The sequence below is a fragment of the Chanodichthys erythropterus genome, chromosome 19 (assembly GCF_024489055.1).
Source record: "Chanodichthys erythropterus isolate Z2021 chromosome 19, ASM2448905v1, whole genome shotgun sequence".
Taxonomy (NCBI): domain Eukaryota; kingdom Metazoa; phylum Chordata; class Actinopteri; order Cypriniformes; family Xenocyprididae; genus Chanodichthys; species Chanodichthys erythropterus.
The window spans coordinates 24,728,099-24,741,887 of NC_090239.1; the positions used below are offsets into that span (position 1 = coordinate 24,728,099).

Here is a 13,789-nt window from a genome sequence, read left to right on the forward strand (position 1 = left end):
TTCACAAACACATAACTATTATTTATTTAGAGCAAAATGTGTTATTTACAACAAAAGGTCGCAGGATTCAGTCTTTGAAAAGTGACATGTATCTTTAAGAAATAAAAGGAAAATATCATTATTTTTTCTTCCGGTGCAAAACAGCAAAGATATTCTCTGACTGGAGAGATGATCATCTTCTCACCTTCCGAGCAACATATTTAGGGAATAGGTTAAAATCTCTGTTACACAACAATTTAATGTATTATAGGTTAAAGTCCAGATATTTTCCATCATTTTAGAGAAAAATGTAGGATAAAAAAATAAATAAAAAAAATTAAGCTAATATTTATTTCATGTATAGGTTTGGATATGATATGTGACATAATTTAAAACATATTAATTGTATTATTTACATACTTAAGATTGTATGTACATTTTGTAGGATTTCCAAAAGAGCCCACATTAAAAATTCTGTCATCCTTGTTTCTAGATTTTTAAAAAGTCTTTGTTATATAGTAATAAGCCATGAACCAAACCAACCAGCTACAAAATGAATCAAAACACTTTGATTTGAACCAAAAAAACAGACAAACATGATATAATGGCTTTAATGAGTTAAAGAACTACAATCCCATGAAGCACTGCACGTGACGTAATGAAACTATTCATTTAAATGTGTTGACTGTGTATATAGAAACAGTGCATTTTACGTTTATTACAAAATGTACAAATATTTAAGCAGTTTTAGTGCTTCATGGGGTCACGCGGCTTGATTATTTTGATTCCCTGATGTTGACTTTTTTTGCGGAATCATGGGTAATGTAGTTCTTCAGCAGACATTCACTGTTAAACATTATTAAAATCTATATTTATAAGTTGAAATAATGCGGACAGATACCATTAAATTAAAAACCTCGTAGCTTACAGTAGGTATTTCTCGGTTTATAATTTTCGTTAAAAAAAAAATGTCACTTCCGGAAGCCGACTGCGAGATCTCTCTTCTCGCGAATAGCTTCGGTTTGCTCGGTGACAGTGTAGCGCAAAAATAGTCTTAAGCATGATTTTGAAGACGTAAACAAAGTGCTCTGATTTAAACGACACACACTACTGTATTGATTTCGCAAACACTTCTCGTTTGACATTTGCACAGCTGTAAACAAATGCAGATACGGGAGATCAACACTGCAATTCAACACCAGCGACTGCTGGAAAAGCATGAGACCCTCTGACCCCTCAGAAACTAACAAAAGACTCCGCAACAAAGTCACACAATGTGCAAAACAATAGAGAGCCAACAGAATGAGATGTGCTAACAATCAGCATCACTCTGCTGCAAAACAGCACTCGAGTTAATGCACACTGCCAAGTGACTACAGTGGATTTAGACGATTATAAGGAGGTTTACGATGACTTTATTGCCGAGGATCGTACGGTGGCTCGAGAGAGGCTCTGTCTCATTGCACCTTCACTATCAAAGCAGCGCAAACATGTGCACGAAGAACAGAAGACTGAGGGTTCTGGTGGACATGGACGGTGTCATCGCCGACTTCGAGGGAGGTTTTTTAAAGAAGTTCAAGGCGAGGTATCCGAAAGAGCCCTTCATATCCTTAGAGGACAGAAGAGGATTCTGGGTGTCCACACAGTATGGAGACATGAGAAGTGACCTGTGTGTAAGTGTGACAGAATATGAAATAATAATAGACAGTTTGCTGAAATGGAACCTTAAAGGATTAGTTCACTTTCAAATTAAAATGTCCTGATAATTTACTCACTCCCATGTCATCCAAGATGTTCATGTCTTTCTTTCTTCAGTCGAAAAGAAATTAAGGTTTTTGATGAAAACATTTCAGGATTTTTCTCCATATAGTGGACTTCAATGGCCTCCATGGGGTTGAAGGTCAAAATTACAGTTTCATTGCAGCTTTAAAGCATTCTACACAATCCCAGATGAGGAATAAGAGTGTTATCTAGAGAAACCATTTCTCATTTTCTAAAAAGAAGAAAAAATGAAAATAAAAAATTATATACGTTTTAACCATAAATGCTCATTTTGAACTAGCTCTTCTTCTTCTCTATTAGAATTTCGGCAGTGTAGACACTGCTAAGTGTATTACTGCCCTCCACAGGTCAAAGTTTGAACTAATTGTTATATACTTGCACTAGCATATTGTATATGACAATTTAGTTCAAACTTTGACCTGTGGAGGGCAGTAACTTAGCACTGCCGGAATTCAAATAGAGAAGAAGAAGAGAGCTAGTTCAAGATGAGCATTTATGGTTAAAACGTATATAATTTTAATTTTTTTTTTTTTTAGAAAATGAGTGATGGTTTCTCTAGATAAGACCCTTATTCCTCGTCTGGGATGATGTAGAATGCTTTGAAACTGCACTGAAACTGTAATTTTGACCTTTTGGGGTCCATTGAAGTCCACTATATGGAGAAAAATCCTGGAATATTTTCATTAAAAAACTTAATTTCTTTTTGAATGAAGAAAGAAAGACCTGAACATCTTGGATGACATGGGGGTGAGTAAATTATCAGGAAATTTTACATTTGAAAGTGAACTAATCCTTTAAATAATAGTTACAACTTTTTAGTATGTTATTAAACTTTAACTAAGAAACTAGTATTAATAAATGCTTTATAAGTAGTCTGCCGTCAGTGCTGTGGGCGGAGCTAAAGAGTCACGAGCGCATGCAGCTTCTGCGTGGAGATCACATGCTAGCTGCGATGTCATTATAAATAAAAAGGGAACAAAAACTTTCATGTTGTTTACATTATATGCACTTGTGCACCGATTGCCAACAAAACACAGACATCTGATGCAGCTTTACTCACTGCCGCTTCCCTGATTACTGCGAAGTCGCCATCACCTGCTTTCAAATGGAGCGGCATTTAATACACAGAACCATAGATCACTGACAAGCTACGCAATATCGCGTTCATATCGCAGATGAATCGCCTTCGATAATGAACGCGAAATTGCGTGGCTTGTCAGTGAACTACGGCTCTGTCTATTAAATGCCGCTCCATTTGAAAGCAGGTGATGGCGATATAGCGGTAATCAGGGAACCGGCTTTACTGACGAAATGCGCGTGACAATCGCATGCGATATATCGCCCAGCCCTATTTACAAAGTATTCATCACCGAATTCCCGGGAACAAACAAACATAAATGTGCAACTCTGTTGCTGCTCGGAAAAACAATCTTCATCCTCTGTTCCATTAACGCTGGTTCTTTAGGAAGCTGAAAAAGGTCATCTTTCCCTCGCATCCAAAAACACATTCCTTTGTTTACAGGAGCTGCGTCTCATTTTGGAGGCTGCATCCTTCAGAGGTCCCATTTGAAGGCTGCATACTTCATCAAGGATGTCATATTAAAGAAAAGTAACCATAATAAAATTGACTAATATTCATTGTGAGGTGTGAAGTACTGTAATTTCTTTCTTACGTTGCAATCTAACGGTTATTTTTCTTAAATGAGACCGATGATGTATGCAGCCTTCAAAGCGTGCAGCCCCTGAATTGGGACACAGCCATTGTTGAAAAATCTCTCAGCTTCCGTATCCCGAACGAAGTGTGTTGATGGGCGTGCTCTTGCTCTTGCTCTTGCTCTGGGTGATGCGTGTGTTTGTGTGTGTGTGTGTGTGCGTGTGTGTGTGCGCATGGTTATCAGGGAAAAGTGCCTATACAAGGAATTCTGCTTTCTTTTGACGTCATACAGGACACACTAATAATTCAGAATGCATGAAATAGCATTACACCCCCCCCCCCCTTTAACTAATGAAGCCTTATTTCACTAAGTGTTACTGAATAATAAAAAATAATCACAACATTCTCAGTCATTATAGGGAAAGTTATAGTCCAGATTAAAATGTAAAAATGTTTAAGTTTGAAAATAAATAGCCTTTTAAGTCTTTAACTATTACGTATTTGGTGCTGTGATGAACAATAATGCAAATACAAAAAAACTAAATGGCTATTTGAGGCATTTTAGATACTGTTCAATAGCACAGTTGATTTGTTTATGGGGTTTCAGGGGTAACCGCTGCATTTCGGCTGTTCCATCAGCGCCCTCTGCTGTCAGAGAGTGAACGTGCACTTTCATTCAGCGCGTCTCATGTGTTTCTCGTGCACATTGGGCTTGTTTACATCAGTGCATGTCTCCCTTTGACACAGAATACAGCGGTGTTGTGCATTTTATATGGCTGATGGGGAAGTATTCTTAAAATGTGTTATAAAACTTTTAATAATTCGTAATAAATAATTACTCACAGTATTTTGAAGTGCCCACGGTAACAATATAGTGCATCGTATTACCGAATATTGGCACATATCTACATGCTCATCAGATATGTCTGTGATTGTCTGCAGATAAATGCTCCCATTTTCAAAGCGCTTTCATATTCAAACACTTCCATGCATTGATCATTGTAGCCAATCACAGACATATCTGATGAGCGTGTGAACACAAAGGCCAATCAGAGGTGTTTACGAATCCGCTCAAGCCCAAAGTATCACATTTGTAAAATTTTAGTACTGACTTGGTATTGCGGTCGGTACTGCACTAAATATACGCAACTAAAATATATATATATATATAATGTATATATATATATATATATAATTTATATATCATGTATATATAAATCAGCATATATTCAACATATATAAATGATGAAAACATTTTTTTACAACTTATAATCAAAGTTTGCACTGACTGCAGGACAAGGCCATCAGCATTTGGGAGTCAAAAAACTTCTTCATGGACCTGGAGCCTCTTCCTGGAGGTGTGGAGGCGGTGAAGGAGATGTCCAAGATGGAGAAGTAAGTTCAGCCAGATGTTTGGCATCTCTAAACGATTCCAGTCAGTGTCTGGGTTTATATACATACATACTTTATGTCAACTAATTATGTGATTCCTTTCATTTGTTGCTCTGGGTGACAATCGGGGTAAACAGCAGTCGAAAATGAAAGAATGTCTCTGATTCCCTACATCACCGTATTATAAATCACCACCCTCCAGAAGAACTTGCATAATAGACTGATAAGCACGGCTAGTAATAATAATCTCCCTTGAGTAAATGTTTGTCTGGATATTGCTAGCTGTAAAATGACTCTTGCTTAGTTTCTCTTTTCTTCACCCAGTACAGATGTCTTCATTTGCACCAGTCCAATAAAGCATTACAGCTACTGCCCGTATGAAAAGGTAAGATTCTCTTAAACTGAGGTTGAGCTACATTTCTAGATGCATGTTGGTCTGTTGGTTTAGCAGTGTGTGTACAGTCAGTGGGGTCCAAAAGTCTTCAGGATCAGTGACGTTTTTTTTTTTTTTTTTAGAAATAATAGTAAATTATGCATATTACATGCAAACCAATCCCTAAACTTATAGTAAGTACATGATGCTAAGCACTGTAACAAGGACACGTTAAAATAAAGTGACCCATTTTTTTTTCTATATGTATAATTATATATATATATATATATATATATATTTATAAATATATATATATATATATATATATATATATATATATATATATAAATAAATAAATAATATAAATTTATTAAAGGATTAGTTCACTTTAGAATTCAAATTTCTTGATAATTTACTCACCTCCATGTCATCCAAGATGTTTATGTCTTTCTTTCTTCAGTCAAAAAGAAATGAAGGTTTTTGAGGAAAACATTCCAGGATTTTTCTCCATATAGTGGACTTCACTGGGGTTCAACAGGTTGAAGGTTCAAATGTCAGTTTCAGTGCAGCTTCAAAGATCCCAGACGAGGAATAATGGCCATTTTCTAAAAAAATAAACATTTAAATACTTACAAATGCTCATCTTGCACTGCTCTGTGATGCGCCACGCATTGCATAATCACATTGTAAAGGTCACGAGTGGCATGACGTAGGCGGAAGTACCGCGGTAGGGTGAAAATCTCCATCTCATTTTCTCCTCCAACTTCAAAATCGTCCAACATCATTGTTTTACCTTTTTTTGTAAAGGCCGTTTGACTTAGTCTTTGCACGTTCGCTTTGTAGACACTTCCGCCTACGTCACGCATGTGACCTTTCCAATGTGATTACGTCATGCGTGGAGCATCACAGAGAAGTGCAAGACGAGCATTTGTGGTTAAAAAGTATTTAAATGTTTATTTTTTTAGAAAATGGCCAATGGTAGATAAGATAAGACTCTTATTCCTCGTCTGGGATCATGTAGAGCTCTTTGAAGCTGCACTGAAACTGACATTTGGACCTTCAACCCGTTGAACCCCAGTGAAGTCCACTATATGGAGAAAAATCCTGGAATGTTTTCCTCAAAAACCTTAATTTCTATTCAACTGAAGAAAGAAAGACATGAAAACAAGACATGAGGGTGTGTAAATTATCAGGAAATCCTTTAATGTTTTCGAAATGCATTTAATACAGTGACTTGAACACCTGATGATCAAAAATTCAAATTATTTTGATATTTTTCACAGTAGTTGTGATACAACTATCTATCAACTGTATCATAATAAAGAAATTTTAAACAAAAATCTTTAGTTATTCTTCTATTATTTTTTAGAATTTAGAGGAAAAATAGTGCAAACCTAAAACCTAAAAAAAGACCTAAAATAGTGCAAAATCAGAATTTTTTCTTTTTTTTTAACATAACTTTTCTTGAAATTTGAAATGTTTTCAAAATCCTACAACTTTACTTACTTGTTATATATATATATATATATATATATATATATATATATATATATATATATATATATATATATATATATATATATATATATATATATATATATACAGTACAGTCCAAAAGTTTGGAACCACTAAGATTTTTAATGTTTTTAAAAGAAGTTTCGTCTGCTCACCAAGGCTACATTAATTTAATAAAAAATACAGTAAAAACAGTAATATTGTGAAATTTTATTAAAATTTAAAATATCTGTTTTCTATTTGAATATATTTGACAAAGTAATTTATTCCTGTGATCAAAGCTGAATTTTCAGCATCATTACTCCAGTCTTCAGTGTCACATGATCCTTCAGAAATCATTCTAATATGATGATCTGCTGCTCAAGAAACATTTAATGTGTACAATTGTACAAAATATTTGTGTACAATATTTTTTTTCAGGATTATTTGATGAATAGAAAGTTCAAAAGAACAGTGTTTATCTGAAATCTAATCTTTTGTAACATTATAAATGTCTTTACTGCCACTTTTGATTGATTTAATGCATCCTTGCTGAATAAAAGTATTCATTTCTTTAATTTCTTTTAAAAAAAATAAAAATAAAATTCTTACTGACCCCAAACTTTTGAACGGTAGTGTATAATGCTACAGAAGCTTTGTATTTCAGATAAATGCTGTTCTTTTGAACTTTCTATTCATCAAGGAATCCTGAAAAAAAAAAAAGTACACAACTGTTTTCAACATTGAAAATAATCATAAATGTTTATTGAGCAGCAAATCAGCATATTAGAATGATTTCTGAAGGATCATGTGACACTGAAGACTGGAGTAACGATGCTGAAAATTCAGCTTTGCATCACAGGAATAAATTACTTTGTCAAATATATTTAAATAGTACACAGTTATTTTAAATTGTAATAATATTTCACAATATTACTGTTTTTACTGTATTTTTAATGAAATAAATGTAGCTTTGGTGAGCAGATGAAACTTCTTTTAAAAACATTAAAAATCTTAGTGGTTCCAAACTTTTGGACTGTACTGTATATATATGTGTATGTGTGTGTGTGTATGTATGTATATGTATATATGCATAGTTTGTCATCTTCACTATAAGAATAATTATTGGTAAATAAATAAATATTCAAATTATATTAATACACATACAGTTTTCATCTTCTCTATAAGAATAAGTGAGATTATTAGTAAATAAATAATCCATACATTAAGGATTTAAAAATAAATGAGATATAATATCCTTTTCTCAAAATCCTATAACTGTCTATTTATTTACAAGTTTAATATACATAAATTATATTTATATCCTGTTTTTAACAAACTCTGGTAATGCAACTGCATCACTGCATCATCAGAGTCTGTATTTCAGCCCATTTTCTCCCTGTTTCCATGGTTTCCTCCACTGAAGTGTGTTTGTCCACAGTACGCATGGGTAGAGAAACATCTGGGCCCAGAGTTCCTGGAGCAGATCATCCTGACCAGAGACAAGACCATAGTGACCGGAGACATCCTCATAGACGACAAACCTGATATCCTGGGTGAGTAAGAGCCGCCGGTCCAGGTCAGTATCACACGTAATGCTGAGCTTTGCGGGAACCACACATGTGTTTTCCCGTTGAAGGTGTGGAGCCCAATCCCTCCTGGGAACATGTCCTCTTCACTGCCTGCCACAACAAGCACCTTCCAGCGAACCCCTCGCAGCGGCGGCTGCTGTCCTGGGCTGATGACTGGAGGGCGGTGCTGGCCAGCAAACGCCAGTGAGAGATGACAGAACATCCCATCATACGGCAGGGAAACGAGCTGATTTGTGCTTTGATGGGTAAACAGTTCCTGTATCAGCCCTCATATTCAGTATTACTCTGTAAAAGCGTTGATTGATTTTGCAGGCGACGAGAAACAAACTGTGTTTTTATGTAAAATCACAAAACAGATTTAGTTTTTCATGCAAGACTTTTAGCATCAGTGTATTGTTCATTGTGCATCCACTGATTATCATCGTTTACATCAAGCATAAACTGCCTTTCTTTACAAAGGGGATTGATCTACAAGGGGAGAATATTTAAATACTATTTCCGCTCCTGTCTGATCGCACATATGCACACATGAACATGAAAACACTCTGAAAAATGCTGGGTTAAAAACAAACCAAGTTGGGTTGAAAATGGACAAACCCTGCAAATAGGTTGTTTTAACCCAGCGGTTGGGTTAAATGTTTTAGTTTTATTTAACTCAACTATTGTTTAAAAATTACCGTATTGCTTGCTTAAAATGAAGCTAAAGCATATTGGAAATGAACATTTATTAGTTTAATGAATAATAATTTAATTGCTTATTAATAAATGTTCAACTTTTGATTATTATTGTTTCCTCTATTCTGTCTGATTTTTAATTTCCAAGCTATTTTGGGTTCATTTTTTAGCCAGACATATGGTAATTTTTAAACAATAGTTGGGTTACATAAAACTGTCCAACAGGTTTGGCAAACATTTAACCCAACCGCTGGGTTAAAACAACCCAAATTGGGTTGAAAATAGACAAACCCAGCAATTGGGTTGTTTTAACCTAGTGAAATGGACCCCAAAAATGTTGGAAATTAACATTTATTAATATGTATAATAAATGAATAATAATTAAACAATAAACATTTATTAAATTTCTTATTAATAAATGTTCATCTTTTGATTACTATTGTTTCTTCTAGTAATTATGTGTCTGATTTTTAATTTTCAACATATTTTGGGTTCATTTTAAGCTAGACATGTAGAATTTTTAAACAATAGTTGAGTTAAATAAAACTACCCAGCATGTTGGGCAAACATTTAACTGTTTGCTGGGTTAAAACAACCCAACTGCTCTCCATTTTCAACCCAAATTGGGTTGTTTTTAACCCAGCATTTTTTAGAGTGAAGCATGTAATGATTTTTTTCACTGGTTCACTGTTAACATGAATGCATGTTTAATTTATTATGAAGTATAGTTTTAATTCAGGGAGAACACAATTACTCGACAGAACGAGACAGGTTTGTTTGTGTATCGTTACATTTCATAGGCTAAATTTGTTGTGAGTGTCACTGGTTGAGGAGACGTGAATGCCAGAGCACTGCATGTTGAGCTCATGTACTGTAATCAGACTCTCTGAAGGCTTATTACCACTCTTGACACTAGAGGTCGCTATGAGCACATGGAATTATTATAATGCCTCAGTAACATGTTGCTTTTTAATTTCGGTTAACTCTTTAATAGTTTGGAATGAATCTCTTAATAAACTTTTTTTATGCCTTGAGGATAGGTGTTTGGTTTATGGCTTTGGAAAGCGCGTTAACTTTGGGTGTCATGGATGAGAAAAGTTTGGGGTCTGTAAGATTCACAATTAAATTGACAGTAAAGCATTACAAAAGATTTCTATTTCAAATAAACGCTGCTCTTTTGAACATCCTATTCATAGAAGAATCCTGAAAAATAAAATGTATCACTGTTTCCACATAATAAGAAGCAGCACAACTGTTTTCAACATTTATAATCAGCATATTAGAATGGTTTCTGAAGGATCATGTGACACTGAAGATGCTGTAATGATGCTGAAAATCCAGCTTTGATCACAGGAATAAATTACATTTTAACATATATTTGCATTGAAATCAGTTATTTTAAATTGTAATAATATTTTCCAATTTTTACTGTATTTTGATCTATTTTTCCTGATTATTATTAATGTTGAAAACAGTTGTTCTGCTTCGTATTTGTGTGAAAACAGTGAAATAGAATCTTTTGTAACATTATAAATGCCTTTACTGTCACTTTAGATCAATTTAATGCATCTTTGCTGAATAAAAGTATTAATTGAGCAGAAGCGCAGATTAAATATTTGCAATTGCAGATGTGGGAGAAGTCTATTACTGTAGACCAAAACGTTTGAAACATTACTTACTGACTCAGTGACTGTATAATATTAAAACGGGTTTATCATGCATTTATAAGAACAAACAAACAAAACATAGCTAATCTCTTGTAGATGACATTTCATCGTGATGAATGGATGTTTAAAGTTCACTGCTCTTGATAATCACAGTCCCTCAAGCCGAGCTGATAATGGCGTGATTCATTCATTTCAGTTCATCATGAAAGTGAACAGGAGATCATGAGATTGTCAAGTACAGTGTAACTGATTTGTACACAGCTGCAATGAAGTCCAAAAGAGGTTAGGGAGGAAAAAACACTGTTTGCAGATTGTTACTATATCTTTTTATAAGTTAAACCTATCAGAGTTATATGATAGGGACTGGCAGCGCAGTGTAGAAATGTGCAGAATATCTCTTAAACTGAAGACACTCATATATGCATGTTCTTTCTTTATCCAATGATGATTCCATTAACTAGTTTGAAAGGTGTTGCATTAAGGGTTAAAGTTCACCGAGTTCACATGATCTCTTCCTGAAGGCTGAACTATTAATCCGGAGACCGTGAGAGATCGTTTCGGTTCTTGAGTGATGTTTGCCTCAGAAGAACATTAGTCACACTTTTTGTCTGTGCTTTCTTTTTTTACCTTTATACATCACAAAGTATTTTTTTTTTTTGTCATGCTTTGTGCCATGAAATTTAGAAGTAGATATGAATTAATTTGTAAACGTTCATTCAAAAATGAAGTTAACACAAGATTAATGATCAACAACTGGTGCTAGTGTCTCTTCACTGCGGTGAATATTCTGGACCTCGTCTTTGGCATGAATAAATAGCCATGAACACCAAAGCTATTGCCAAAGCATTGTGTTTTCATCATTATACAGTGTGTCTTTAGAAGTAGTTAGAGTTAATTTAGAGGTTTTTTTTTTTTTTTTTTTTTTATGTAAACAAGGACTTTTAACAGTTATCAAAAAGGTTTCAAAGCTTCTCCTCCTGCAGGAGTGTTTAAAGTTACATACATATTTATTAACAAGCGCCAAATGCAAGTAAAAATCTGTGTAGGCGAGGATATGAAACGGTGTCATGAGAAATCGAGTCCCCCCAGGAATCGGGTCTCCTTTAGGACCCAGGCGTTAATGCCTGATCAAAAGTTACACTCTAAAAAATGCTGGGTTAAAAACAACCCAAGTTGGATTGAAAATGGACAAACCCAGCAATTGGGTTGTTTTAACCCAGTGGTTGGGTTAAATGTTTGCCCAACCTGCTGGGTAGTTTTATTTAACTCAACTGTTGTATACAAATTACTGTATTGCTCGCTTAAAATAAACCCAAAATATGCTGGAAATTAACATTTATTAATATGTTTAATAAATGAGCATTTATTAATAAAATGATGAATAATAAACAATAAAAAATTATTAAATTGCTTATTAATAAATGTATACCTTTTGATTATTATTTTTGCCTCTAATAATTATGTGTCTGATTTTTAATTTCTCACCTATTTTGGATTCATTTTAAGCCAGACATATAGTCATTTTTAATCAGTAGTTGGGTTAAATAAAACTACCCAACATTTAACCCAACCACTTGGTTAAAACAACCCAATTGCTGGGTTTGTCCATTTTCAACCCAATTTAACTCAACATTTTTTAGAGTGTATTATTGTGATGTCTTGACTAATTATAACCTATTTCACTATTGCACTAAGTGCACAAACAACATGCTTGAAATTATTGCATAATAAAACAAAATGGAAACACAACCATGCTTTTTCATAAGGGTGAGGATTGTTGCAATGTGGTATAGTATCCGATAATAATTTTGTAATAAATTAATTATCATGCTAAGTACACACAAACATCATAATTTTAAACATGTAATTGGGAACTATATTGGAAGCAAAAAAACATACATAATATAATATAAGCTGTAGATGTATGACTAAAAACAGTAAGAACGAGAAATGCTTGATTTCACAACCTATAGCTTCAATTTAAAAGACATGAATGGTTATTATAATGCATATTAAACTATATAAATCATAACATGATTTTGCAGGAATTATAATCAGGTGCTAAAAATACTACCCATTAAAAGTCTGCTGAACCAATGGGATCACTCGGGTTCCTAAAGGAGACCTGATTCCTGGGGGGGACTCGATTTCACACCACACCGGTAACATTTTTACGAATTCCAACAATGCAATATTATGAGAAAATAAACGTGAACAAATGTAAACGACGCTCAGGACAGTTGACTGGCATCATCATAAGAGTTTAAACCTTGCAAACTGAAATATTCAAGCACAAGAAGATGCAAAAGGAAACTCGCACCAGAAAATCTGTGTCAGCTTGCGAATACTGAATTGAGTTCTCTTTCACGTTTTCTTGTGCTTGAACAGACATATTCAACAAAATTATGTCAAAATGCCAGTTATGTCTTAGGGGCTGTTTACATGACACTGTTTTCAACTAAAAACAGAAAACTGTTGATGTGTTTTGGCCATTTATTTAAACTACAGTAGTGTTTTGGGTGCCTGAAAATGCAAACATTTGGAAAAAAAAACTTTCAAATGAAACGTTTTTGAAAACAATACCATTATTATCTCTGTGTAAACAACAAAAACTCAGATCTGTGAAAACAGTGACGCCATCTACATTTGTGTTTAGTCTATAGGCATGCGTGTTTGGCATGAGTGTTCTGTAAAAGATTGTGTAAGTGCGCAGGCGCGTAGTCTTTTTTAAGTGACATCAACTACTGACCTGGCATGCTTCATACAGCGTTTTTAGTCATTTTCGCAGATCGGTGTGAATGGGGATCTTTTTGATATTTTTTGATACTTTTTGTCATCTGTACAAAGAAAAAACTTTCCCATTTTTAGTACATCGTTGTCGTGTAAACCTATCCTCAAGTGAACGTAAAGGGTTGGGAAAGAAAACGCATGTGTAACAGTATATTGCATCTGTGCATTAGCTCTTAAAGTGACAGCAGCCTAATATTATTATTTTTTTTTTTTTTGAATAACATTAAAAAAACAAATAAGAATTAATCTTTCACAGCTGGTTGAAAAAATATACATATTCTTAAGTCACCAGTCTTTGGCAGTTGTGGCAAAAAGTTAGTTTTAGGCCCTGTATAGGCTATATCAACGACCAGAGAAGTCGTAGAAATTCAGTGCTCAAAACTTTTGGGAT

General features: G+C 34.2%; 1 protein-coding gene across 1 annotated transcript; it reads left to right on the top strand.

Moving 5' to 3' along the window:
• Nucleotides 1–1,012: 1,012 nt before the first annotated feature.
• On the top strand, nt 1,013–8,802 carry LOC137007803 (5'(3')-deoxyribonucleotidase, mitochondrial-like). Its single transcript, XM_067369467.1, has 5 exons — nt 1,013–1,652; nt 4,710–4,810; nt 5,132–5,192; nt 8,116–8,230; nt 8,314–8,802. Exons 1-5 carry the CDS (start codon nt 1,389–1,391, stop codon nt 8,451–8,453), a joined length of 681 nt encoding a protein of 226 aa, XP_067225568.1. The 5' UTR covers nt 1,013–1,388; the 3' UTR covers nt 8,454–8,802.
• The last annotated feature ends 4,987 nt before the right edge of the window (nt 8,803–13,789 follow it).

What these genes read in the sequence shown, in the direction of transcription:
- LOC137007803 (XM_067369467.1), top strand. Translation starts at nt 1,389, where the DNA reads ATGACTTTATTGCCGAGGATCGTACGGTGGCTCGAGAGAGGCTCTGTC. An exon ending in ACATGAGAAGTGACCTGTGT is followed by an intron (nt 1,653 to 4,709) that starts GTAAGTGTGACA and finishes CACTGACTGCAG; the next exon opens with GACAAGGCCATCAGCATTTG. An exon ending in CGACAAACCTGATATCCTGG is followed by an intron (nt 8,231 to 8,313) that starts GTGAGTAAGAGC and finishes TTCCCGTTGAAG; the next exon opens with GTGTGGAGCCCAATCCCTCC.